General features: G+C 50.4%; 3 protein-coding genes across 3 annotated transcripts; 2 read left to right on the forward strand and 1 right to left on the reverse strand.

Moving 5' to 3' along the window:
• Nucleotides 1-1,557: 1,557 nt before the first annotated feature.
• On the reverse strand, nt 1,558-10,127 carry LOC146422290 (uncharacterized). The gene is made up of 8 exons (XM_085046654.1): nt 9,645-10,127; nt 8,612-8,956; nt 7,385-7,687; nt 6,755-6,942; nt 5,096-5,216; nt 3,311-3,984; nt 2,806-2,919; nt 1,558-2,461 (listed from the first exon to the last, which is right to left on the reverse strand). Exons 1-6 carry the CDS (start codon nt 10,093-10,095, stop codon nt 3,914-3,916), a joined length of 1,479 nt encoding a protein of 492 aa, XP_084902780.1. The 5' UTR covers nt 10,096-10,127; the 3' UTR covers nt 1,558-2,461; nt 2,806-2,919; nt 3,311-3,913.
• Nucleotides 10,128-15,527: 5,400 nt separating this feature from the next.
• LOC146422291 (maestro heat-like repeat-containing protein family member 1) lies at nt 15,528-18,831 on the forward strand. The gene is made up of 7 exons (XM_085046656.1): nt 15,528-16,471; nt 16,715-16,779; nt 16,891-17,043; nt 17,228-17,382; nt 17,703-17,850; nt 18,061-18,245; nt 18,335-18,831. Exons 1-7 carry the CDS (start codon nt 16,351-16,353, stop codon nt 18,474-18,476), a joined length of 969 nt encoding a protein of 322 aa, XP_084902782.1. The 5' UTR covers nt 15,528-16,350; the 3' UTR covers nt 18,477-18,831.
• A 61-nt stretch (nt 18,832-18,892) lies between these two features.
• On the forward strand, nt 18,893-22,059 carry LOC146422292 (uncharacterized). Its single transcript, XM_085046655.1, has 8 exons — nt 18,893-19,027; nt 19,445-19,582; nt 19,836-20,012; nt 20,143-20,298; nt 20,466-20,567; nt 20,985-21,087; nt 21,371-21,430; nt 21,741-22,059. The coding sequence occupies exons 1-8, from the start codon at nt 18,917-18,919 to the stop codon at nt 21,917-21,919; spliced, it is 1,026 nt and encodes a 341-aa protein (XP_084902781.1). The 5' UTR covers nt 18,893-18,916; the 3' UTR covers nt 21,920-22,059.
• The last annotated feature ends 4,723 nt before the right edge of the window (nt 22,060-26,782 follow it).

Here is a 26,782-nt window from a genome sequence, read left to right on the forward strand (position 1 = left end):
AACTTGAGATAAACACAGAAGGGAGACATTTGTTCCAGGGTGGCAATCATTCCAGCCCTGGCCGAGATGAGATCTGCTTCCTACATCGTGGTTAGTGCATCTGCACAAAAATTCCCACCGTGGCAAACGGTGTGAAAGGAAGCAATGGCACATATGCCTATCTGCAGTCAACCAAATAGTACCCAAGTTATGGGACAGATGGCATCTGTGACCACCAAGGAGCACCGAAGCACCTCCTCTTCTACGGTACTTGGAGGGTTCGATGGGCAGGGCCCAAGTGCACCAGTAGGGTTGAGTTGCTGAGCATGTGCACAGTTCCCTCCAACGCCTCGTGTTCCTGGTACCTGTACATCACACTGTCTCCTCTTCAGAGGATGCAGACTGTGAAAACGAGGCAAGGTTCTTACCCACTTTTCCTCTTGCACAAGAGTTGTTGGACACAACAGTTTCTGAAAGGACTGCATTTTCCTCTCCTTAGCTTCCTCATTTCTCATTCCACAAACTAAGAGAGCTGAAGGAGTTTCAGGCATTCGAGTGCCTGATCTTGCTTTCCCTCGAAAGTTGCCTCAGGGAGCCCTGGTTACCGGCCAGTGCTTTAGCATGGGAGTCCTTAGTTGCCTAAACACAAGGGCAGTGGACTTCAGCTGCAAAGCCTGTCTTTGGAATGGATCACTTTTAGCCTGCAGGCTCCATGGGGAAGGGGTTTGTGTGAGCAGGAGTGATGCCAGCCTGTGTCCTGGAAAGGGATGCAGTGAAATGGGCAGATCCTGATATCTGCTGGTACTACTGATGCCAGCATCAACTCCTGCCTGGGAGGTCCTTCAGGCAACTTCACAGAAAGGGCTTCCATCATTCTTTAGTGGTTGTGACAACTTGCTGCTTCCCAGTTCTCCACCATCCCTCTGCATTTGGGACCATTTCAGCACCTGTGTCAATGGCCTTCCCTCCTGCCCACCCTGCAGCACTTACAGTCCTTGTCACCTCCCCCTCGCTCCACATCCTTTGCCCAAGTGCTGCCAAAGGCAGCGGAGCTGGCTCAGGATCCCTGTTTGGTTCTGATCTCCAGGATGACATTCAGAGGGACACTTGGAGCCATTCCTAAAGAACCCCAGTGGGATAGACTCTGGATTTCTCCTCACCGGGTGGCTCCTGCTCGGAGTTCTGCACTCAGTGCAGTCCCGTTTGCTCAGCAGCCTTTGCAGCCAGTTATTACCCAACGTGTGGCTCTGCTGCCATCCCAAATCTGCGCTTCCACTGCCCAGCCTGACTGCAAGTGGGGGATGTGCTGGCATGGCCAGAGATTTTCATGGCCAAAATTGTCCAGCACCCTCACGTTTCCATCTGCTCGTTGCTTTGGACAGCACAAATCACCAAACACCCATTTCAGCTGACAAATGTCATTTGTTGCAGATCGCTACAGCCGCACTGCTGATCTACAAATGCACAAAACCCGGCTTTGGCTTAAAAATTAAATTTATTGCAAATTGTTACACCTGCGCTGACCATATAGAACCATACAAATCTCAATTAAGGTTACAAAAAGAAATTTATTCCATTCGGACAAGCACGCTACGTAAAAATATACAACAATTAACTATTCTGCTAACAAAAATTAATTTATTGCAAACCTCTAGAACCACTCACTCTACACAAAGATCACGTGAAATTTAACAACTTAATTTATTACATATTGCTACAACTGTAAAGCCCAATTGGAAATACAAAAATATCCCTATCCCTCTCTAAATAGTCCCATACCAAGAACTCAAGAGACAGAATTATATAACTCCATACATATTTAAATAGAACTGAATAGATATATAACCACAAAAATACACAGATGTAAATACAGATTAAATATTCCATATTCCATACAATACATATAAAAATAGATACATAAACTTATCTATAGACAAATATCACTCTACCAATCTAACAATCCATACAGCAACATCAATGCAAATATAGAGCTGTACATCTGGATATAAATGTAAATATAATTACACCTAGAAACCGATCAATATACATATAAACATATAAAAATAGACATATAACCCTACACAAATATCAATATACCTATTTAAAGAGCCATATAGATCAAACTAAGTCAACAGAAATAGATACCTAGACAACTGTATACATAGGAAATAGAACACACAAAGAACAACATACATATATACACACATATGTAATTACAAACATGTATGTATATATTTACATGCACATATACATAGCAGACATCCATACATAGAACACCATATGTATATATAAATATACCCATACAAACATCAACCTACATAGTGAATATCCATATAATTATCACTCTGGATGTGACATTCTATACATCTTAGGTTAGAACTATAAGCAGAGGGATTGCAGGTGCCCCATCTTCACACGCTCTCCCTCCGTCTCTTCCTCCTGTGCAGTGCAGCCTCACGGACAGGTTCAGCAGATGGGACATCTGGCAAGCAAAAAGAACACCGAGTCAATATCAGGATGTTTCCCGTGGCAGCACCTGCACTTCTGTTAGGGAAGAGACAATCTCAGAGCCTCCCCAGGAGGGTTCCAAAGAAAAAGCAGGATGAGTGAGCCAGGCATTGTGAGCACAGCCCTGGCAGGACTGTCCCGCAGCCCCGGGGAGCACAGCTGGCACAGCTGGCACAGCTGGCACAGCTGCCCTGCCCAAGGACAGCTCCTGTGCCAGCTGGGGCAGCTGTGCTGAGCAGCCCCAGTGTGGGCAGTGCCCATGGCCAAAGCCCACGCCACCCTCAGCCCCAGCTGGCCTCACTGGCCCTGTGGCCTCACCCAAGGTCTCAGGCAGCAGCAGCAAGTCCTCATTCACTGCTGTTGCTGGTGGCCTCCAGCTTCTCCCTGATGGCTCTCGTCAGTCTCTGGATATTCTGAAGACATTCAGGGCAGCTGTGGCAAAACTGAACATGCTGGAGTTGGTGGAATGGCCTGGCAGAGCTGCACTCCTGAACCCCTCTGTGCTCCCTGCTGGCTCCCTCCATCCCCTCAGCCCCGCCATGCCCTCAGCAAACCCACAGCACCCCCGAGGCCCTTCAGACCCCCACAGTCCCTTCAGGCCCATCCCGCCCCCTTAGATCTGCCACCCCCTCAGCCTGTGCCACTTCCCTGTCGCTTCAGTCCCACCATCCCCTGCAGCTCTCCCAGAACCCAGAGCCCCACCATTCCCCTCTGCTCCCCCACCCCTCTCAGCCCCACCATCCCCTCAGCCCCACCGGCACCTCAAGGTCACCGTCCCTTCAGCGTCACCTCTCCTCAGCCCCCTCAGCTCCCTCTGCCTCACCATCCTTCAGCAGCTCCTCACGGGACACCAGCTGCTCCCACTGCTCCCAGGACAGCCAGGGCTGGAACTGCTGCTCCGCCCGGCCCGGCCACCAGCTCGGACCCAGCACGGGAAGAGGGGACAGAGGGGGCACAGGGGGAAAAGCAAGAGATGAAAAGGGAAACAGAGCAGGGAAACAGGTTAGAATGTAGCCTCTACCTGTATAAATATCTGTCTATGTACCTAAATATCCCTATGCCTCTAACTAAATAACTGTGCACATTTATAAATCAAAATCTAAAACAAAATCTAAATCTAAATCTAAATCTAAACTAAATCTAAATCTAAATCTAAATCTAAATCTAAATCTAAATCTAAATCTAAATCTAAATCTATAAAAATGTAACTCTAGACATACATAAATGGAACTATACAAATCTACAGACGTAACTACATATATATAAAGACAATTATATCACATCTATAACTCTATACACAAATTTAACTCTAGAGATCCAGAATTATACTCTATCACTCTACAAATGGAACTACATAGATATAAAAAGACAACTACAGACATCTATAAATAGAACTATGTACAGAGGGATTCCACCTGTTTGATGTTCACAGGCTCTCCCTTGGTCTCTTCGTGGCACGCAGGGCAGCCCTCCTGGAGAGGTAGATCAGATGGATATCTGCAAAGCAAAGGGAAACCTGAGTCAGTATCAGGCCTTCATGCACATTTCCCTTTGGAAGGAATTGTACTTCTGTCAAAGACTGCAAAAGATGGCCTGAAAGGCATGCTCTCACTTGGCAATTTGAGGCCTGCTCTTTAAAGACTAGGAATCACTGCTTTCAAAACTTCGGAAGTTTTGAAGTGTCCCAATAAAGTCGCAGCACCTGCAGTGCAAATGGCACCCAAGAAAGCTTGAAACACAGACAGTCCCAGCTCACACAAAGAACCCAGCCTTGTTCTTTCTCTGTGCTGACACAGACACCTCAGTCCTCACTGAAATGGCTGAAGCTGAAGGGTGATGTGAGCTATGAACTAGCACTGGCCCTGGCATCTAAGAATGTTGCATCACTGCCCTGTGCAATGAGCAACAGCTGCTCCAACATGACCATCAGCTCTGGCATGAAGAGTTGGGAGAGCAAGACCTCCCTACGAGGCCTGCAGGCTGCACCAGCTTTGCTCAAGAATGCAGATCCAAAGTGCTCTCTCTCCCTCTCTCTCCTATTAGTTCTCACTAATCTGGGGTAATTGAAGTTTTCCCCTTAATTATTGGAGTTGTGATTTGTCATTTGTTTGCCCTCAGAGGTTCTACCACTTGTATTTTTAATGTGTCTCACTATAGCTATCAGCAGACTGGTACTACATTGATTTAATGCTTTGAGACAAAAAGCTTAGCCTTCTACCCTGGCTTTTTTGGGATACTTTTTGCTGCTACTTTTTACTTTGTCACCTGTTGCTTCAAGAGCCAATCAGCATTGCCTCCAGAGCAAACCTATCCATGGACTTGAGCTACAAACTGGGACAGCCAGCTTGGTGACACAACTGCCAGAAGGTCAGCTTTATTCACTGCTCTATTGCTACACCACAGGACACAGGCTCAGTGCCTCTGGACAAGTGTGGAAGGCAGGGCTCGGGGAGCTTGTGCCAGTGCAGTATTTGAACCCAGTTTGGTGCCCCAGGAAGCACCAAGCCTGCAGACAAGAACTCAGCTCTTCTGATCTCCCTTCCTGCCAGAGTCAGGCTCACAGCAGCCATCTCACACCTCTCTCATCCAACGTAGGCTCTCTCCTTACCAGGCTCCTCGGGCTCCAGGGAACTCTTCCTGCTGCTCACGGTGCCAGGCGACGCTCCCTCTGCTGCAGCCTTCTGCACAGGCTCCCCTCCTGAAGACTCAGGGGCAAAACCAATATTGTCCTGAAAAGAGGAACAGAAAGAAAGAAACTCAAAGATCACTCACTATTTTCTGCAGGGACACAATAGGTCAGAGCCTGCAACAGTTCCTTCTCTTGAGGAAGAGAATGCTCTGGAGAACTGGCATGTGCGAGTTTACAGATGACAAAAAGACATCACATTGAGCAATACAATATGGACAATTCCAAAAAATCCCATTCCCCACCTTGAATCTGCCTCTCCTCAATGATAAATCGAGAGCAGGCAATGGGTCTGCATATCAAATGAAACAGAGAAATTTTCTGGCAAAGCTGTACAATAACATGCATAAAGGCCTGTACCAATAGAGGAACTGAACGCTTCAGGCAAGTCTGGGAAGAAGCAAGAGTTAAGAGAAAGTGGATTCCTAAATCAAAGAGGGAATCTGTCAAACACAAGGACTAATGGTCTCTGACTGAATTGCTCTTCAACACAGCAGAAGCCCTTGGGCTTAAAGGAGTCTTTAACCATTTCATGTGCAGCACCAACATTGTCCTTCTCCCCAGTTCACAGCTCATGGGGCCTCAAAACCAACACATCTGCCCCCTAAAGCCTCCAGGGCTCACACACTTTCATCTCCTGCTCCTAACGGGGAAGTCTGAGCCCCAAAGGCCTTCAACAGTGGAGAAGATTGACTTCTCAGGCAGACAGTCCAGAAGCTGCCAAAGCTGACAATGTTGAACGTGCCAGTGACACTGAACACATGGAGGGGGCACTAAGGAAGGAGGCCTGCCAGCTCCTGGCACAGGGATGTGCTCCTCCCTACACAGCTCTGAGCACAACAGCCTCACCCAGGCTGCAGCTTTGTTGGGACTGGATGGAAACACAGGTCTCTTCCCACAGAAATGCCCAACAGGAACGTCACAAAGCTCTGGAACACAGAGAGCAGTACTGGCGAGTTCCCCCAGCTGAGGACTTCCCACATAGAAACTTGACTGGAGCCACCAGGTTACTGACAGGACAATAAAGCTGCAGCTCCAGCACATGGACATGTGCATACATACATATCCAAACATGGCTCTGGGAGTGCCTACACACAAGGCAGGGCTCACACAGCAGCAGCAGCAGCAGCAGCAGCCCAGCCCTTGCTTTGCCTCGGGCTTCCAACCAGAAAGAGGCCAAGCCCACATCTGGTGCCCTAACAGAGGCACCTCTCCCATGCCCCTCCCTGCACGGGAGCCTTTGCCCTCAGTGGCAATTCTCCAAACACTCTTCTCTCAGTTCCCATCAAAGACAGCCTGCTGGAACCTACAAAGCTTCCACTTCATCACCACAAATGCCCCTGCACTAGGCATTCTTCCCAGGAAAGGGACAAAGGAGCACCCGAACTTGGCCAACACCTCTCATCCTCACTAAGGGCTATCCCTGTTTTTCTTCCCTCTTCTTTTGGAAACTTTGCTTTACCAAGCCAATCCTTCCCTGTCCATTCACAGCTCAATTCAAGAAGCCTTTCCTTCTCAGCCATGCAACAACTTTCAAAAGCTCTCAGTCCAGCCCCTTTCACCCCTATCCAATGGAGTTACCTGAGCAAAGGGAGACCTTTCAGGCAGGGAGGAAGAAACCATCTCCTCCAGGGTCTCAAGCACCAGGTCCAGATCCAGAGGTGGCAATTCCTCTTCCCCAGGTGCATTCCATGGCCAGCTGGAGGTCATCCAGGCTGCACAACCAGCAGGGCTAGGCTGAGCATCGGGGGCTAAACTGCTCAGTGGGGCTGCAAGAATGCAAACACATTGCTCAGGCTCCAGAGCATGGCTTTGGGACACAGAGCTCTCTTGCTGCCTTGGATCAAACATCACAGGAACACATAGCAAACTCAATGCCAGAAATGTATTCAGATTTCCCAGGGGATTGGAAGAGTGCTTTCTTCTTCTTAGAAAGTATTTATTCTAATTGATATGGATGTAGATGAAAGCACAGATTGTAAAATTGAGCTACACACACGCTACCCTCAGAACACCCTCCAAACCTAGACAAAGGACAGGAAAACCAGAGAGAGATTGTTTTTGTTTGCAAGGTCCTGCTTCCTAGGAGAGTTGACAATTTCTCTCTGATTCACCCTTAAGATGTACACATGACAGAACACTGTGCAAATATTTTAAACGATCACTTTTCATGTTCTTTTTGAAAAGCAAGGTTAGAAACTCTTTCCCTACCTGATGATGTGTAGGCTGGGGAGTGCTGCTCTGAGGATGTGCAGCTGCTGCTCTCTGGACAGACCACGGAAGTGCTTGGATGGTCTAAGGGAGCCGGCGGAGTGATGAGCTCAGGCTGGCACTGAAATTTGTATGTGCCTGGCTCCTCTGATGAAAGCCCAAGACGTTCAGAAGTGACAAACACTTTCCTGGGAGGTGCTGGGAAAGCCTCACACTCCTGAGCAGCTGCACTGGTCCTGGATGGGCCTGGAGACAGCTCTGAATCCTCAGGTGAGACAGCACCAACGTTCTGGCACGAGGGAGCTGTGTAGCAGGGAAGAAAAAAGGAAGCAAAGGGAAGATGGGGTCAGTATTGGTCCTTGGGTGTGTTTGTCTTGGCAGCAACTGCACGTCTATCAGCGCAGAGAAAAGCTCTGATCCTCGCAAGCAGGGTGAGAAAGAAAAAAACAAACCCCAATGTATTCTGGGGCTTTGCAGCAACCAATTCCCTGTCTGTCTAGCTCTCCCCTGGGAGAACCGTCTGGGAGAACAGTCCCACTGCAATTCCTTCTTGGCAGGAAGCAACTGCCAAAAATCCAACTGCCATGTTGTTTCCCCTCTGCTCCAAAGGGGCACAACAACTTTAGCAGCACAGCCTTTTCTATCTCCCCATCAGCTTTTGGAGTTGGCTGCTTCTGAGTTTCTCATAACAACAGACCACTGAAAGTGGATTCAGCCAGCAAGAGCCCAGGTCTACAGACCCACACACGCTGAAATTAACCTGGGAGTTTATTGTAAAAAGCAACCTTGTGGGTGAGGCCGTATTCTGAAGCAGCAACTCTTCTGGGGCACACAGAGCTCATCTCAAGGGCACAGCTTGACCTACAGGACAGACCACCTCAAAAATCTGCAATATCCTATCACCGTCGCCAGTTTGCCTTCATTCAAAGAAAGAGGGGAGTTCACCTAACACTGACCACTTGTCAGGCAATATTTTTTGCCTCACACTCACACCTCAGCAGAGAGGCTGTCTGGAAAATACCCAGGAGATGCTCCAAATTGGGAGAAAGGACAGGAAAAGTAGACCAAGAACTCCTTGCATTCAAGGTCCCTATTCCTAGTCAACGTGACACTTTCCACCTGATTCTCACTTGAGATCTACCCATGACAGAGCACACCGGAAAAATACTTCCAACAGTCACCTGCCAGGAGCTGTATGAAAAGCAAAGGTAGAGATTCTTCCCCTACCTGATGGACTGGCGGCTGGAGACTGCTGCTCTGAAGACATGCAGCTGCTGCTCTCTGGAAAAGCCCTGGAAGTGCTTGGATGGTCTGTGTGAACCAGGGGAACCACGAGCTCAGGGTGGCGTTTGGGTTCCATGCAAACCCGTTGAAGGCTGAAAGGCTTGAGTGTAAACACGCGTGTGCCTCGCTCCTCTGACGAATCCCCAAGAATTCTACAGGTGACAAACACTTCCTTGGGAGGTGCTGGGAAAGCCTCACACCCCTGAGCAGCTGCACTTGTCCTGGATGGGCCTGGAGGCAGCTTTGAATCCTCAGGTGAGACAGCACCAAGGTTCTGGCACAAGGGAGCTGTGTAGCAGGCAGGGAAGAAAAAAGGAAGCAAAGGGAAGATGGGGTCAGTCTTGGTCCTCGGGTCTACATTTCCCTTGGCTGCAACTGCATGTCTATCCACGAAGGGAAAGTCTCAGCTCCTCTCAAGCAGGGCGAGAAAGAAAAAAACGCCCACACCTTCCGGGGCTTTGCAACAACCAATTCCTCGCCCGTTCAGCTCTCCCCTACTCGTTCAACCGTCTGGGAAAACTGTCCCGCTGCAACTCCTTCTTAGCAGGAGGCAACTTCCAGAAAGCCAACTGCCAGGTCTTTTCCCCTCTGCTCCAAAGGGACAGGAGGCTCCCTCCGGCTGGGTCTGACCACGACCGAGCCCTCGGCTCACTCGCACTCACCTGGGGAGAGCTCCCCAGGCATCCCCAGCGCCGGGCAAGGAGCAGCGCCGGGCAAGGAGCAGCGCCGGCCACGGCGCAGGGCTGCGCCAGCTGCAGGCGGAGCGGGCCACGGTGCTGTGAGCGCAGCCCCGGCAGGACTGTCCCGCAGCCCCCGGCAGCCCGGGGAGCACAGCCGGCACAGCTGCCTTGTCCAGGGACAGACAGCCCCCGGGCCAGCCGGGGCAGCTGCCCTGAGCAGCCCCAGCACGGGCAGCGCCCGCGGCCAAAGCCCTCGCCACCCTCGGCCGAAGCCCGCAGCTCCCGTCCCGTCTCACCGGCCCCGCGGAGCTGCTGGAAGCGGCTGGGCTGGCGGCTGCGCACCTCCAGCCCGGCCGCCAGCCGCTGCCTGTTGGCCTTGGTGCGGCGCTTGATGTGGAGCAGGAGGTCGGGGCGGTCGCGGCGAAAGTTGGGGTTGGTGAAGTGGAGCCAGGCGCCAGGATCGCCCGGCACAGCCGCGCCAAACCAGCCCGGCACCTTCTGGAACCCGTACAGGTTGAGCTGGCGCACGAAGCTGCCGAAGCGCGTCGCTTTGAAGGTGTCCGGGGCCGTCCCGAGGGCGCCGGCCGGGCTGAGCAGCTCCCGCTCGAAGAGCGAGCGCTCGACGAGCAGCCCCTGCGCCAGGCTGTCCCAGCGCACGGAGCGGACGCGGGGGCTGTTCACCAGGTACCACAGCCTGGCGGGGAAGGTGCTGGCGTTGAGCCCGGGGGGCAGCGGGGGTCCCTCCATGCCGGGGTCGCTCGCCGACTGGCGCCACAACGCCTCCGCGCAACGGCCGCGGCTGCACCGGCGCCGCGCGGCCTGAGGGGGAGGCCGCGCGCGGTCCCAGCGCGGGGACTCGGCGGGGCCGAGCGACACGAACGAGGCGCCGCGGGCACAGCGCGGCCCTGGCGGCTGGCGGGGCGCGGCCGGGCGGGGGAAGGTGCGAAGCCGTTCTTGCTCTGGGTCGGCTCGTCCTTCGTGCTTTGCTTTGCGGCACAAGCCACCGAGGCTCGCGCAGCAAGGTGCAGAAAGGGGTGCGAGTTGAGGAAGTTCGTGTGTGAACTCTAGAGTAGCACACAGCTATGTCACTGCCTTCACTTTTCATCTGAGATGCTTAGACAATTTTTCCTCCCACACCTGTGATAGCAATATCCCTTAAGGTGATGCAGGTGAGCATGCAGCACTCAAACTGTTCCTGATCTTCTGCGAACTAACTGCTGGTCCTGAACCCATTCTTTCCTGCTTATTTCTATGCTGTACTTGTGGCAAAGGGTGTTCCTGCCAATGTTTTGGGTTACTTGGTCTAACCACAGCACCATGAATAGTAGAAACTGAAGAAATAAATGTGTATTTTTCTGACCAATTGACCTGAGACTGTATTTGGACTTACATTGCTGATGTAAGTAAGAAATTCCTGGCAAACAAGTAAAAAGTCATTGAATTTAGCATATATTTCTTAGATTTCTTGCCTGCTGAATGGGAAACATAATCTCCATCATTTTCTTCCTTCTTACAGATTTGGCATTAAGTAGTATAGGAACACCTAGATTCCGAGTTTTACTTTTGTATAACTAAAAACGTTTGCATAGGACGTAGAATCCTATCAGACAAAGTGAATCTTACTGCAACACCAGGAACAGAGTATTCATGCTTTTTGAGTCCAGTGAATTCAAAAGACAGGTTTTGAAACCTGCTTATCAACACTTTGGTGGCTGCCCTTAGTCTCTGGACTTTAGAGTGTAAGAAGAGAGAACTTATAGTCTGTTAAACAAAAAACAAAACTACAAAGCAAAAAGTCGTAGTAAGTGCCCTGAAAATGCCCCTCAGTTTTGGGATGAACTTGGTGAGAAATGGTTCTTTGTTGAACTTCACAAGCAACTTCTGACTCTTTCTCTGCTTGCTCACTTGGGTTTGTTTTGTCTGCAAACACCATTTCAGGTTAAGTGCTGCTGCCCCCTGACTAAGATCTCCCTGTACATTCCCCAGCCTCAACTTGATGTCTCTATGAACTGTTTTGTGTGATGTCTGCACAAGTCTTGCTAAACTTGAAGCTGTGATTCCCTGATTTGAGTCACCCTGTCTCCTGGACATGCTGCTCAGGTCTGCCAGGATCATTGTCCTCCCTCAAGTGAGCTGAGCTAGAGGAAGCATGCCACGGACATTTAAGAGCCCAGGTACCTCACGAGGAAGAAATTCTCATCATCTGTGCCCATTCAGGCTGTCTGTGAGTCTGCCAAGGGGTAATGGCATTTGTTGCCTGAGTAGCTCCAGGAGGACTAAAGGTTATGGTGAAATATTCTGGTGACTGTGGCAAAAGAACAACACTGGGATTAAGGGGAGTTTTCTGTGATAATTACGTCTCGTTCTAGCTGCTGTCACAGGTAGTTAGTCACTGCCTGAGATAGCTCAGAAGTGACTTTGGAATGCTACTCTTGGATTTTAAATGGTATGGACTATTCCTCATCCAGATGTGTGGCTGTGAGCCTACGTATTTATCAGTGATATACAAACATGTGAGAGAGGCAGACAAATTCTGCAGGGCTCCTGGGCTTCAGGTGTGCCCTCCTGCATCCTTGTGCTTGCTGGAAAATCTTCTTGCCAAGTGATGGATGATACATCTCCCTCTTCTTGTCCAGGAATATCAGCTTGGCAATCTGCATCTTGGAGCTTGTGTCAAGGGAAGTACTGCGAACCTGGACATCTCAAAGACTCAAAAGTTCGCCTCGTATATTTACTGTCCTTCAGTAGAGAATATCTTCTCATTAGGGGAACTGGAAGACATTCTAGACCTAAGCCAAAGTAAAAGAAAACAAAAAAATTAAAGCATCTGTTGTCAGTATTTAGGATAAAGAAAATGCAAATATTTGCAAAAGGTTCAAGTGAAGAAATGAGAATACAAAGAAGGGTTATTAAAGCTAGGAATAAAAATCTGCCTTCTTATGCATCCAACTGCTTTCCAGGTATGCACCTGCTAGGGATTTTACCTTTCTGTATACTGTAAGTCTCAAGCTAAAACCATAGGCAGACAAACCAAGCCAATTAAAAAAAAACTCCGCAAAAATACCTGACCCAACCCAAAATAAAACTAAACTAAATTAAACAAATAAACAAACATAAAACCCATTAAACACCAACCTCCCACCAAACCAAATCAAAAGTAGGTGGAGAATCTTGTTTCCATAATGTCCCCCTTTCGACAAAAACAGTTTAGACCTCTTTTTGAATGGAAAAGGAAAACATACATTCTAGGTAGCAAGATTCAATTCTCAGCTGAATAAAAAAGAAAGGAGGACATTTGGTGTGGGGAGAATTTGACCCTTACTCTTTAGCAAAAAAATTGGTACCTTACTTTCCTGGAAACATCACTTCTAGATATGATATTACACTCAGTCCTGGATCAGCCTTATCAGCACTTATCTGCTGATGAGTACATGTCCTAGGTTACAATATAGATGTATTTAAGTATTCTATTACCACCAGCTGTGGGGCATTAGCTGTTATCACCTGCTAACAGCCCACCCTGGATAACAGACAATGAGCCATCAAGGACCCACTACGACTCATGGACTCATCTCACCCTATTGTGAGATGCTCTGCCCAGGAAGGAGGAGCCAAGCATTCCCACCTGGATATAACCTGTTGGAAAACGCAGTTTTCCAGCAAAACTTATGTTAACTAAATAAACCTGAACAAAGCCTCAGCATACTCAGGCCTTAGTCAAAATCCTAACAAGCTACAGTGGCTTGTTTCCCTGAGAATGTTCTGTGAGAAGATTTCAAGAAGATGCAGCTGTGTAAGGAATGTACGGGAGTGAATTTGTGATTAACAAAGAATGCAGGAGAGAACCCTGATTATGTGAGAACAAACTGCGAATACATGTGTAACTATAATTAGTAACATCTGTAACAGTATATAAGTTTCTCGTTTGGTGAAATAAAATGGAGCTTACTCTATATCTCATATTGAGACTGCTGTGAGTTCCCTCTCGTCGTTATGTCAATAACCTGCTCTTGGAACTGCCTGAGCTAGCCCTGTCTACTGGATTCCCAGAGGACAAGAGCTACCACTGGACCTTCAGCTGCAGACCAGACCTTCACAGGATCACTCCTTCAACTGAACTACTTCAGTTGGACTGCTACCACCACCCTAACGGTGTCAGGCTGTATCTGACTTTGTCAGTGCTTTTTCCTTGCATAATTTCACTTATTTTTAATTTTTCATGTTAATTTTAATCCTGACTTGTGATCTCCCACTGGTTTGTTTTCAAACCAGCACAGTACAGTTAAAATTCTCAGGGTATTTGGGTGTGTAGGGATAAATGTGTGAAAAAGGGCACAAGCCATTTCCTCTGAACTTCTGCTGTTTGTGGGAACAGATATGGGCTCTGAGGATGTTTGTTAAAACTCAGCAACCAAACCCCACTGTTGAAGGCTGAGGGAATGGGTTGGAATTTTCTCCATCCCTGTTATTAGGAAACCAATGACCAGGTGCTCAGAGCCATTAATTCTTTTGTAAGAGACAAAGACTGTGGCTTGGGTGTGGTGAGGGGAGGAGGCTCTGGCCATTGGGACCGACACTCGGTTGTGGGACAGCAGGAAGAGAGCTGCTGTTTTTGCTTCAGGCTGCGACCGCGGGACGTCCAACTGTGCTCTGCCTTCTCCTCCTGGCTGGGTGAGCTCTTGCTGGGCAAAAGGTGCAGGATCCCAACCCTTTTTCTCCGCTGGGAGCACGTGCCTTCCGGCTGCGCTTTTGCAACAACTGCGGAGGAGTGCGGCTGTCTCTGCTGCCTGCTCTGCTCGCCAGAACGCACTGCGGCGTCTGCCGTGACTGCAGACTCCCTGCCCCCTTTGCTGGCTAGCCCGGGTGAGCCAGCCCTGCCCCCTTGGCTGGCTAGCCCGGGTCAGCCAGCCCTGCCGCTCCAGCTAGCCGCTCCGAGCTCTCTGCTGCACTGCTTGCTGCCCATCCCAGCCGCCATTACCAACGCTGTCAGACCGACCTGACCCTGCCCCACAGCGCCACCTGCAGCTGCTCGGGAGTCATCGCACCTGCCCTGCCCGGACGGGAGCTCAACAGCGCCCCTGCTGGCCGTGGATGTAACTGCACCAAATGGGAAAGCGCTTGGCAGCCCAAGTGACAGGGACATCTGTCACCAGGTTTCTGGTTTTTGTTTGTTGTTGTTATTCTTGTTATTGCTTGTTTACTCTGGTATAGATACTAGCAAAGAACTGTTATTCCTTTCCCCCTACCTTTGCCTGAAAGCCCTTGATTCCAAAGTTAAAATAATTCGGAGGAAAGGGGGGGGTCACCTTCCCTATTCTAAGGGAGGGTTCCACCTCTCTTAGCAGACACCTGTCTTTCAAACCAAGACACCCACATATTCAGAGGTCTGAGGCACACTCAACACTCTCTGGCACCAGCTGAGGACTGTGTGCTTCTGTAAAGCCAACACAAAAGATTACCATTGTTAAGGTCAGAGCAATGACATTGTTTAAGAATTTGACATATTTATTGGACAAAATTGTTTTGATGACAGAATGCAATTATTTATTTATTTATTGTTTTATGGACAGCAAAGCAAGTGATTGGAATTGCAATCAAATGTGTCTATTTGAGGCAAACTAGAATGCAAGGCTGATGTTTCATTCTGAGATGTAGATCTTAGTTGTCTTTGTGCTGGACAAACAATAGTATATACTGTTATAAGGAGAAAGAGGTGAAAATGCATAGGGAAAGAAGGAGCATGAGACATCTTGCCACAAAAAGTAGGGCTCTGTGGTTGCTGGTCTCTCATATAGGCCCAGCTTTCTGCCATATGGCCAGCCTCATTATAGTTATGAACCCAGTGGAGAGCAGTAACCATCCTCACTAAAGTAGTGGCAAAGAGAGCATGCTTGCTTGGGTGAATTGATGTTTTGATAGTAAATCTTTGTCTGACCATGAAAGAATAAGGAAAAATCCAAAAATTTTGTAACACCATTTGAAAGAGATGGGGAAAAAAACGATGAACAGTGGAGCTGTCCTCTTCCTCTGGACTGAAATCAACACAACAGTTTCCAAAGTTCAAACCTGAAATCCCTGTCCTTCTGTATAGTTTAATTCCTTTAAATCTTTTCAATTTATTGGCATCAATACCTTGAGCTAACAAAAGTTATTCCAAACCCCTGTTTAGACCGAAGTGTGCTGCTTTTTGTTTTTCTGACTGATGGCATCTATCCCAGAGAGTGTCTGTGGTGTTCATTCAGTTATTTTCTCTGTTACAGTAAGATCTCTGTGTCTCTTTGGAAAGGCTTGGATTTGTGCTCTGTGTTGGAAACAAAACTGGTTTTTACTGGGAGCCCAGCACAGGCGTGTGTCCACCTGGGACGGTCTCATCAGAACTGCAGCAAACTCAGGGTGTTCCAACCTGCCTTGTGGAGTGTTTGATTTCCAAACACACCCTCTTCCATTCTGTCTGAAAACTGTGTGGTTCACACAAAGGGCGTGGTTCTAATATTATCCATGATCTAAACATAAAAATAGCTTGCATACACAGTCTTATAATGTGTTTACAAGGAAACAACATTTTCCTTGGGACTGAAATCACCATTCTTTAGAAATACTGTTACTCATTTCATGCCTCTTCAGGGAATGTATAAAATATCTCCATTACTAAATACACCAAAATGCTGGGTGGCTCTGCAAACTAGGCTACTGGGAGGCGCTGAGGGGATGGGGCAGCTGGTGGCACTGGGCACGTGTGGTTTCAGGGCCCTTTGTGACATACTGTGACATGGACACTACTGATGGGATGTCACGTGGCAGTGTGTCACAGGGCCTTTTATGACCCACCATGAAATGGATGCCTGAAGGATGTGACAGGACAGCATGACATGATGGACATGATGGAACAGCATGGGACAGAGTGAGGATTCTTCATGCAGCCAACTTCCTTCTTGCTGACCTTGTGTTTTCTCTGGATATCTCCTTTCCCTGTGTCAAGAGCCCTGAAGGCCAGACAGCAGGATGGCAGAGGGACCCTCCAGTATGCCCAGGCAGGCCTGGGTGAAAAAGGAGGAGGAAGGCCCTGGGGCTGCCTCAAAATGGCCTCCTGAAGAAATGGAGAATTTCCAGACACTGTGGGCAGGTGAGTGGCACAGCTGGGTCACAGGGCTAGTGATTGCAGCTTGGTCCCATGCCATCCCCTGTGGACATCTCCAGGGAAAGGGGGTAAGAAGGGATGGGGCTGGTCCCCCGTGGCAGTCATGTTTCATTCACTGAACATCCCTGGGCTGGGCCTGCCTGGGGAGCACAGTTCCAGCGAGGCTTGGCTGTGTTCTCCAGCCTTTCCCACAGCCCCTCAGCTCTGACTGTGCCTGGTCTTTGCCAGACCTGGCTGAGAATCTGACAGAAGACCAGGAGCGCACCCGAGAGCATTTCAGCTGTAGAGCTCAGGTACCCACAGCCATCCCTGCCTGGGCTGGACAGGCTCTTGCAGCAGAGCTAAGCACCACCACTGCGGCACTTCATGGGACAAGCCCTCTCTTCCTGGGCTTCCTTCTGCAGAGGTTTTGGGAATTCATCAGGACTGATGATGAACGGGAAGATATCACCATTGCGGCTATTGAGAGCATGGTGTGCTGTGACCCCTATAATGCTGATGCTTGTGCTGCCATGCTGGATTTGCTTGCACAGACGGAAACCGCCAACCTGAAGCGTGTAAGTAGCTGTAGCCAGGGCTCAAGCCTCTGGGGACTGTGTGCTCCCACAAGCCAGGCCCGATGGGCACCCAAAAGCTCCTTAGCCTAGGACAGTGTAGTGGGGAGCAAAGCAATTCTCTGCAGAAGCTGTGGGTATGGCTCACTCTGACAGCAATCCAGCTCTTCCCCCATGTCTCCTCCAGGTGCCAACCATTGTGAAGTTTATCCACCAGTGGCTTGTGTGCAACAAGGATGTGTCTGCTGAGCATAGACTGGACAAGTCCCTTCTAGAGCTGACCCAGGCACACCCCAGGGATGTGGTTGTGACCCTCCTGTGCTCTGCCCCGTCATGTGAAAGGTATGGGGCCCATCTGCCTTTAGATGCCATCACTCTGCAGAGCCCATTGCATATAGGCTGTCAGACTGGAGGATAGTTCCAGGATTCCCTGGCTGCTTCATTTCCCAGCAATGGCATGTCAGCCCCAGAGCCTGCTGCCATCCTTCCTCCCTGACCCTCAAGACTCTGTCACTTGACCATCTGTCCACTGGCAGGGACAGGATTGCTGGGTGTTGCCAGCAAGAGGTTGTGGGCAGAGGCATGGCTGGGGCCAGCCTGTGGCTGCCTAGGCCATGGCTTTGTGTTTGAGACCCCACTGACAGAGAGCTCTGGGCCTGCAGAGCTGCTCTGACCATGTGGAAAGTACTAGTCTCCTCGAGCAGGACTGCAAAGATGGTGCTGTCGGAGTTACCCTGCATTCTGGAGGACTGGCCAAAGCACAGCACATGCACCTCTGATGGGGACAGAAAGCACGTCTTTGCCCTGGCTGTGAGTTTCTCTGCAGACCTTTTCTTGCTCCCAGGGTCACTGTTCTGTCAGCTCTCCATCCTCGCTCACCTCTGCATCTCCCTGCCTCTGGTGCCTTGGAAGGCTGGGCTAGAGGCAGATTCAGGGGCAGCTGGGCTGGCTGCCCCCCTGGTGCCTCCATGGCCGAGAACAATGCCTGAGCATGGTCTCTGGGTGTCTTGTTTTTTGCAGGCAACCAAGGCACTGTGGGAGATCATCCATCTGCCCTTGTCCCCAGAGGCATTGATAGTGGCTCCCTCCCTCTTTGTGGCTCTGCTGATCCAAGTTTTCTGCAGCACAGAGGAGGTACCAGAAGGCATCAATAGGGTCTGGAGGAGATGGCAGAAGAGAGAGCGCTTTCCCATGAATCCCAAAAGGTGCTCCATCCCAGTCTTTCTGTCTCTCCCATGCCCCTGGACCTTGGGCTAGGGCTCTCTCCATGACCTGAGCTTTGCTCTGGACACAGGTTTGTAGTGCTGACAGTGAAAGCACTGCTCTGCCATTTGTGGCTTGAGGATGTAGTGTTGGCAGTCGAACATAAGAGAGGCTGGGACACACTCCTCAACAATGACACCCACCTCTATGCAGTGGGTCTGTTGGCCAGGTGAGAGCCTCCTTCTCCTTGCTGTGCCCATCATTTATCCCCTGCAGATAGGGCAGCCCACACCATCACCAAGGGATGGCCTGGCAGACAAAAAGGCTGGGAGAAGCAGATGCACAGGAGCAGCCATCTCCCAAAGTGTCAGCATTTGTTCCTGGGGGTCCTGGGGTGATGGCACAGAGCAGGGGGACTGTGCAGGCAGCCCCACTGAGGACAGCTGGCTGGGGTAGGGCAGGTTACACTGAGGGCCAGTGACAGAGCCTGGGGGACATGACTCCCCTGAGTGTTTTTCCAGTGTCTTACCCAAAAGCAGCCTGCTGATCTTGGGCACTGCCTTTCTCTTGGTGAGTGGTGGCGTGGAAAGACCAGGCCTGTATTAGTTAGTCTTGGCAGAAGCTTGCTCACCTTGCTCAGGGTTGACATTGCCTTCTTCCTCATGCCAGAGAGATGCGCCGTGTCTCCGGGCCCTTCTGTGACATGATTGCACACCAACTGGTCACGCTGCTCAGCAGGGAGGAGTCACACTGGCAGGTCCCTGCCATGGCATTCCTTGTTGAGGTGATCCTGATGGCGAGCTCTGCCGCACTGAGCTGCCTCCTGACACTCTACTCTCCTGCAGCTGCAGCTGTGAGGGGAAACCAAATCAGTGGAGCTGGGGCAGAGCAGAGGCTCTGCTGTATGCCCTTGGCCCCTTGCTGCTGGGGTGACACTTACCTGCACCTCTGTTTCCTGCCACCCTGGTGCCAGCCCTCTTCCATCATGGCTCTTCAAGGTCAAAGAATCTGAGGCTGCTGAGGGCTGGAGAGCACAGCAGAGTGTGCAAGAGATCTGTGCAGGGCGGGGGGCTCAGGGGCTCTGCACAGGCTCTGCTGCCTTCGGGCTGGGCTGCCTGGGACTCTGCTCCTGCCCTGTGCAGTGCTGGGGTCCTGCCAGCCAGGCACCCCATCACTGTGTGATGCAACCTGTGTCTTTCAGTTCCTGCATTGCTTTGAAACAGAGGAAATGGTTGACACCATCCTGCAGCTCATGTCATGTCATCTGCACAGTGACTGCAAAGAAATGCATCGCTTGGTGCTCAGAGGCCTCCTCATGCTCTGCAACAGTCCCTGGAAGGTGAGAAGAGCTGGCTGAACTTGTGCTGACAGCATGGGGCTGGGTGAGGAATGCTGGGTAATGCAGAAGATAGGACATTGCTGGGTTCTGGGAGCTGTGCCAGCTGCTCCCAACACTTCTGCCTCCCCATTCACCTTTGGGGCAGACCTTTGGCTTCTGGGCCCCAAGGCAGCAGTGTTGGGTTGCACCACCAGAGCGGTTTTGTAGGAGCAGCCTTCCATGGCTTTGCAACACAGCCTTGTGTTCCATGCAGGCCAGAAGATTGCAGAGCCTGACTGAAAGCCTCATGGAACTACTGAAGGATGCAGATGGCGAGCTGGTTGGGCTGACCCTCTCTGTCCTCAGCAAGGTGCTTGGGGACAGCAGTGTGACAATTGCCATCCCCATTGCTCTGCAGCTGGCTGAGGTGCTCCGGCCACTCTTTGACAGTGTAAGATTGTGCCCTCTATCATGGTCCTGTGTGCTGCCAGAAAACTTTGTGTCCTGTGGATTTTAAGGCCCCTGCCCAGGTGGGCCTGGAGCAGCCGATGCTGAGGTCTTGCCCACTTTCTTTCTACAAGGATGCCAGCAACGTGCAACTCCTCTCCATTTGCCTATTCCGAGAAATGATGGCCTATGTAGAGAAAAAGGGAAAAAGGCCCCTGAAGATGTGTGTGCGCCAGAGTCTGCTCCCACTGTTCTACCATCTGTATGATGAGAACCAGCGTGTGGCAGATGTGAGGATTCCAAGCTGCTGGTGTCCCAAGGGGAGGTGGCTCACTGTTCTCTTGCCCTGATGACTCACACATTGCAGCTCTCCAGCCTTCTCCTGGCCTTGCCTACAGAGACACAGATCCTGTGCCCTAGGCTGTGGTAGCATCTCCTGGTCTCTGCTGCTCTCCAGGCCTCTCTGGATACCCTGCTTCAGGCAACCAAGTTTCTGAAGAAGAGGAAGTTCACGCGACTGTTGGAGAGGGAGCAGCCATGGAGATGTAGTGAGTGCCTGGTAAGGACAGTTCCAAAACCTGAAGCACAGCCTGAACAAGCCCTCTGCCCCCAATACGCAAAGTGTGTGTGGCTGGCAGCTGTGCCCCTGCCCAGTCCTGCACCCATTGCCACCAGCCTGCGCCCCACATGCTGCTCTTTCCTGTCGGCCTGTGACCCCACAAGCTCTCCTCCAGGCTCCTTCCCCCGCAATCCAGGGTGCCAATGGAGCCCTGGCCCAGCTGTGCTTTGGCAGCAGAATGACACCAAGGCTCACTACAGAGTACCCAGCCCTCTGCTCCCTTCAGACTCCGACACCAGCCACCTGCTGGCTGTGTGTCAGGAAAGTCCGAGCAGGAAAGCCCAGTCCTGGGCACAGGGACCAGCTGGCCAAGGCAGAGAGTCTGTACTTCCCTCCATGCCCTTGCACTGTCTCCAGCTGGCAGAGGACAGAAGCACAACAGATGAGTACCAACACCAGTCCCTGGCATACCTGCAGAGCTCGCAGGAGTCCATGCGAGAGATGGCCATCAAGTTCATTGGTGAGCCAAGACCCCAGGGCCCCTCCTGCCCCACTGCAAATTTGTCCCAGTGATGGCTGCTGCTCTGGCAACAGGATTTAGCTCAGTGACTGTGGAGCCCTGACTCCCCAGTTCAGGGCCACAGTCCCTTGGGGCTGCTGCCACCCTTTCTCACCCTGGGGTGTCACAATCTGTGAAGGTCCTGGACTCAGCCCTGCCAGGGGAGGAGAGCATGTGGCTGGGCTGGCAGTGCTCATGTGGAGGAGCTGAGCCACTGGGGCCGTGACAGGTTCTGTGTTCCCAGGGCTAATCGGGCAGCACGTGAGGGGACGACGGCAGGAAGAGTTCCAGATCATCTGTGATGGTGAGTGAGGGCAGTGGGGTGTCACCCAGGGCTAAGCAGGGAGGGGTAGAGAGCCTGGGCAGTGATCTTTAATTCCTGCCCCATCTTGGGAGAGCTCTGCTCCCTGCACAGACGAAGGGCAGTGCAGGCAGAGCAGAGAAAGCCTTAAGAGGCACGTGGGGTATTTGTAGCCAGCACCTTCCAGGTCACCCATTGGCCCCTGCTCCCTCCTGGCTATGGGAACAGCTGGATGGGATGCTCCTGGCAGGAGGGCTCCTGGGGACCCTGCAGATCTGCAGCCTAACCTTGTGTCCATTCTTCTGTGTTCCAGCCCTTCTAGGCATGACAAATGACATCAGTCCCTCTATCTCAACCCTGGCAGTTCGAACACTGAACAGCATAAGAACTGCACAAAGAAATCGATTGCCTGGCCCATTGCAGCTGTTACAAGACCAGCTCCACAGGGTGTGTAGGAGAGTACCTTCACTCTGGGTCTGTGGGTGGCCATGATTTGCTAGCTGTGAGCAGAGCTGATCCCTGGAGCTCTGTCTCCTGGGACCACCTAAGGCTGTGAGAAGGGCGAGTGGCTCCTGGCCTCCTGACCCATAGGACAGCTTTCTTTCATCACAGCATGGCAATACAAAAACTGTGTATGGTAATAAAAACTGTGTTGTCATTCACAGAGGGCTGGAAGCTTTTTATTTTGGCTGCTAGTGTCCACAGGATATTGGGGAAGAGTTGTCCTTATGCAGCAAGTTACCCAGCTACCCAGGCCGCATGGTAGGAAAAGTGGCCAGAAGCCTCTTGGCCCTTTGGTGGTTCTGCTGAAACCTTAATGCTGCTGACAGAGCTGATGGGCAGATTCCAGAGCTGGGGAGAATCCCTGAGAAATTTTTCTTTGGAAAAGTCTATGAATGCTCTCCCAGCCATGAAGTGCCATCTGTGTCCTGCCCATGTGTTAGTGGCTGGATTGTTGTGTGTCTGAGGTGTCTCTTGAGCCAGCTGCTTTGGAGCTTCTTCACCAAGGAATGGATTGTGATACAACATCACATTCTGCTTGTATTTGGGCACCGGCAGAGCCTGGACCAGTCTGGCTCAAGCTTGGAGTGCCACAAAGCAAGACTGCTAACGGGAGCAGCTCGAGGCCCTCAGCTCTCCCCAGCCTGCTGGGACAGGCAGACATGGCCATGGGGACAGAGTAGAGCTATCTGGTCTGCCAGAACACTCGGAAGGATGAGAATTCTGCTCTACCCTGTTACCATCAGTTCTGCCTGGGCTGCATCCTGCAATGGGCAAAGAGAAATCCAGAGTGCCCACTCTGCAGAAGAATGAGAGAAGCTGTCAGGTTTTCTGAGTAGGATGAACTCAGTCCAGGGCAGAAGTTTGCCATCAGCTCCCCCTGAGAATTGCTAGACTCTGGGAGCGAGAGCTTCTGACCACCTCTCTGAAAACAGCCTGTGATATCCCTTCCATCTTCTCCACAGGGAGCTCTGTCCCCAGCTGAGCAGGGGGCTGCAGGGCCGGAGCCTGTGGATGCCTTCTGCCCTAGGTGTGGGCAGAACTTTACAAAGAAAGATGTCATCTGCTGGAGCAGGGGTGGCCTTGGCTGCACCAGAAGATGAAGGGAATATGCCAGGACCAGAGGTGGCTGGTAAAGAATTCAGAGCAGCATCCTGCATGCCCTCTGTGCCTATGGTCAAGATGCTGAATCCTTGGTGCCAGAGCTGCAGCCTCTCCTCGACATAGATGCACCAAACCTCTCTGGTCCGTGGCCTCCTCAATGTCCTTGTTGGCCAGTGCCACGAGGAGGCCCAGAGGCTGCTGCTGTGCTCTGGTGCTGTCAGGGGTGAGAACAAAAGCCCTGTGGCCAGAGCCAGCTCCAGCTCCAGCAGCTCCAGCAGCTGCAGCTGCGGCAGCTCCCAGGAGGAGACTCCTTCCAGAAGCCCTGCTGGCTCCAGTGGGGAAGACCAACACACACACTGGAGAGCAGCCTCCCAACACACACTGGAGAGCAGCCTGCCCTGCAGCCATCCCTCACCTGCGCCCGTCCCTGCAGAGCAGGACCTGCCCCAGAGGACCCAGGGCAGCACGTGGTGACAGTGACGTGTCCCTCTGTCTAGAGCAGAAGTCACAGCCCCTCTGCTCCTGGCTGGGACCGGGGCTGCTTGCCCAGGATGCCCTGGTGTCCCACAGAGAGGAGGAACCCAGGGTGCCAGGACTCTGCCCAGCCCTGCAAAAAACCACCCTGGCAGCCATGTGTTACGAACGGAGACAGGAGTTTAGATGAATCTCTGCCTTTTGCCCAGGCCTTTAGCAACAGGCAGTAGCTCTGTTGGGGTGGCCAGCACCCTAAGACCCGATCTTGATTGAAAGTTTGTTCATAGTGGCTGATTAGATCTAATATGGCATAAATTATCATTTATTAGACACAGAAAATAACAGACATAAGACTTAGGACAAAACCACATACTACACAGGAATAAAATAAAAGTAACTACTAGCAGAGAGAATTCAGCACACAAAAAGGCACCTATTATTATAGCAAGCAAGAAATAATATAATTTAGGAGCCAATGTATCTTACCAACGCCAATCTGGTGCTGAAGTATACCTCGGAATCCTTTCACTCAATCCCCAGGGAAGTAACCAGCAGAGCCTGGGTCCAGACTCTGGGGAGAAGCCCTTGCACATTTTCAGAGTGTGTGTAGGAGAATTCTGCCTCTGTGATATTTTGCGTGTCTTTTATGGTGTAAAAGTGTGTCTTTTGGTGACATATTTATTTTTTTCATCCCTTTTCACATCTGCTCTCCACACCAAGATGTGGATTCTTAGTTGGAGACTCCAGACTGTTGGGCACCAAGAGATAACCCCTTGATGGGCTTTTGACCCAACCTGGGTTATCTATACACCAGCCATGAAGACAGAGAGAGACGGGGGGACATCCTGCCGCACCATGCTAATGAGGCTCCTGCAGCCATTTAGTCAAATGAGAGGAAACAAATGTCTCTTTCCCTGACACAATCTCTGGGCACAGAATTTCTTCCACTTCTCCTGCTGCCTTTCCCTGACCCCACACCCCACAACTGACCAGGAACCCCAGGGCTGCATGAAATGCTGTGTGAGCCATGATGACTGAAGTGCTTCTGAAAAAAAACACTGGGGTGATATTTTCAAAGAAGTCATGAATGAAAGATAGACCAACCTTGCAGTCAATCATATGCCAGAAGTTTCCATTATTTAAATATCAGACTGCAATAAATTAGTAAAAAAAAAGTTTCAGAAAGAAACTAAATCTCCCACAGCTGTTGGCTTTCCTCAGCTCCATGGCCTATGTATTGCTAGACTAACTTCTAAGAATATTAATTGCACTGACTTGTTGGAGAGTGACCACAAGGTCTCATATCTGTGGAGAGCAGTGACTCAAATAAGCTTGTCAGAAGCATCTTCAGCTGTCCAAGTGCAGCAGAAAAACATATTCTCTGCTTCATGACTGTGTGGCAACAGCTGCTAGTGTGGATTTGTCAGTGTTTTGTGGATGTGTGATGGATTATTCCTAGGAAGGAATTGTGTGCTCAGGCACAGTGTGATTGCTTCTATCTCTTATAACTACTCCAATCAGATGATGGCCAAAGCTTTTAGGTAAAAAGCACCATGACAGAATAATTCACAATATTCGCCAAGCTACCCCTGCGGTTTTGATTTTCTTACTAATTAGGTTCAGTGTCTGGCCCCAACAAATCAATCTACAAAAATAGGCAAACCTCAGCATGCAAATTAGAGTGCCAGTCTTGCAGCTGCTATTTATGCAGTATATGCAAACAACTTTTCAACATATTTGCAAAAAAAATCTATTAGTTCTTTTCATGCCTATCCAGAACCTGACTTTCTCCTCTTTTTATTTTGATTTGAGATCAAAGCACCATTATTTTCTGGACAGAGAAGTAAGAACCATCTGCAAACACAGGCTACAGGTGTGAACCTGCATTGCAGGAACTGAGCTGTAGCTCAGAATTAGAGGCAAGAAGTGGTGCTGTGGCAAATGTGAATGTTTAGTGTTGACATAGGAGCCTTGTGCAATGCCCTACTGGCTCATGGCCCACATTGTTACAAACTGTCCATCTGGTGCTACAAAGAGTGTAGAAGAACTGACTACAAGTAAAGAAAAATAGCCAAAATGTTCATTTTGTTAATATGATGAACAACGAGTATCTAATATTACAGCCCTCATAGAAGTGAGTATTCACTTAGTAGATGCTGGCGGTTTTAATTTGAAATCAATGGATCTGTATAAATCAAGTTGTCAATACAAATGAATTTGCTCTATCATCTAATTAAAAATACCTCATTGTTGATATGCTTAGTAGAAGTTTGCAAAGGGAGCACTGATTACCTTTTCATTTTTTCTTTAGTGGCTATTCTGCAGGAAAGGTTTTACAGACTAATCAGTTTGGATGTAATTAAAATGCCAGTACATTTCCTATAGCCATTTTGGTATCAGAACAAAGCCATAACAGTGCACAGCCTTTTAAAATACATTTTAAAATAAATTTTTAAATCAATGGCCTGAGTAGGACTCAGAATAAAAACTCTATCAAACTTCAACTCCACTGGAAGATTCTCTTCCTTGTCACCCTGTGAATAAGCTCTACATTCACTTTCTGAATTGGCTGTTGCTTTTTCAAGATGGAAAGTCCCACTTACGGTGGTTTTGGAATGGTTAGGAATTGGGGAAGGGTCTCTTTCCTTCATCAGCTCCACACTGCAGTGCCTTTGAGACAGGGCCCACCAGCCTGTTTTCGTGGTACTTCTACATGAGGCAGAAAATGCAATTGCATTTCCAGCCAAAATTCCCCACCCCATGAGGAGTGGGCAGCCAGAGCATCCTGTGCAGATACAGCCTGCAGCTGTGACTCCAGAGGGTTTCGGTTCCTGCCCAGCGCAGCAGGTGTGTCTCCTCTGTGACTGCCCCCCTTTTCCCTGGTGCCCATGGATAGGAGGTACGAGGCTCTGCAAGGGGAAGGGAACAGGGTGGGGATGTCTGCTGGCAGTAGAGTGCAATGGAGAGCAAGCAGTCCAGGATGCTCCTGGAGTGTGAGACAGAGAACTTGTGACACAGCTGGTGACTGAGCCAGTGAGGGAAGGCGCCGCTGGACCAGCTGTTTGTGAAGAGAGAAGGGCTGGTGGGGCACTTCCCTTCCCTTCCCTTCCCTTCCCTTCCCTTCCCTTCCCTTCCCTTCCCTTCCCTTCCCTTCCCTTCCCTTCCCTTCCCTTCCCTTCCCTTCCCTTCCCTTCCCTTCCCTTCCCTTCCCTTCCCTCCCCTTCCCTTCCCTTCCCTTCCCTTCCCTTCCCTTCCCTTCCCTTCCCTTCCCTTCCC

Source organism: Lichenostomus cassidix, unplaced genomic scaffold (genome assembly GCF_008360975.1).
Source record: "Lichenostomus cassidix isolate B80296 unplaced genomic scaffold, HeHo_3.0 HiC_scaffold_896, whole genome shotgun sequence".
Classification (NCBI taxonomy): Eukaryota; Metazoa; Chordata; class Aves; order Passeriformes; family Meliphagidae; genus Lichenostomus; species Lichenostomus cassidix.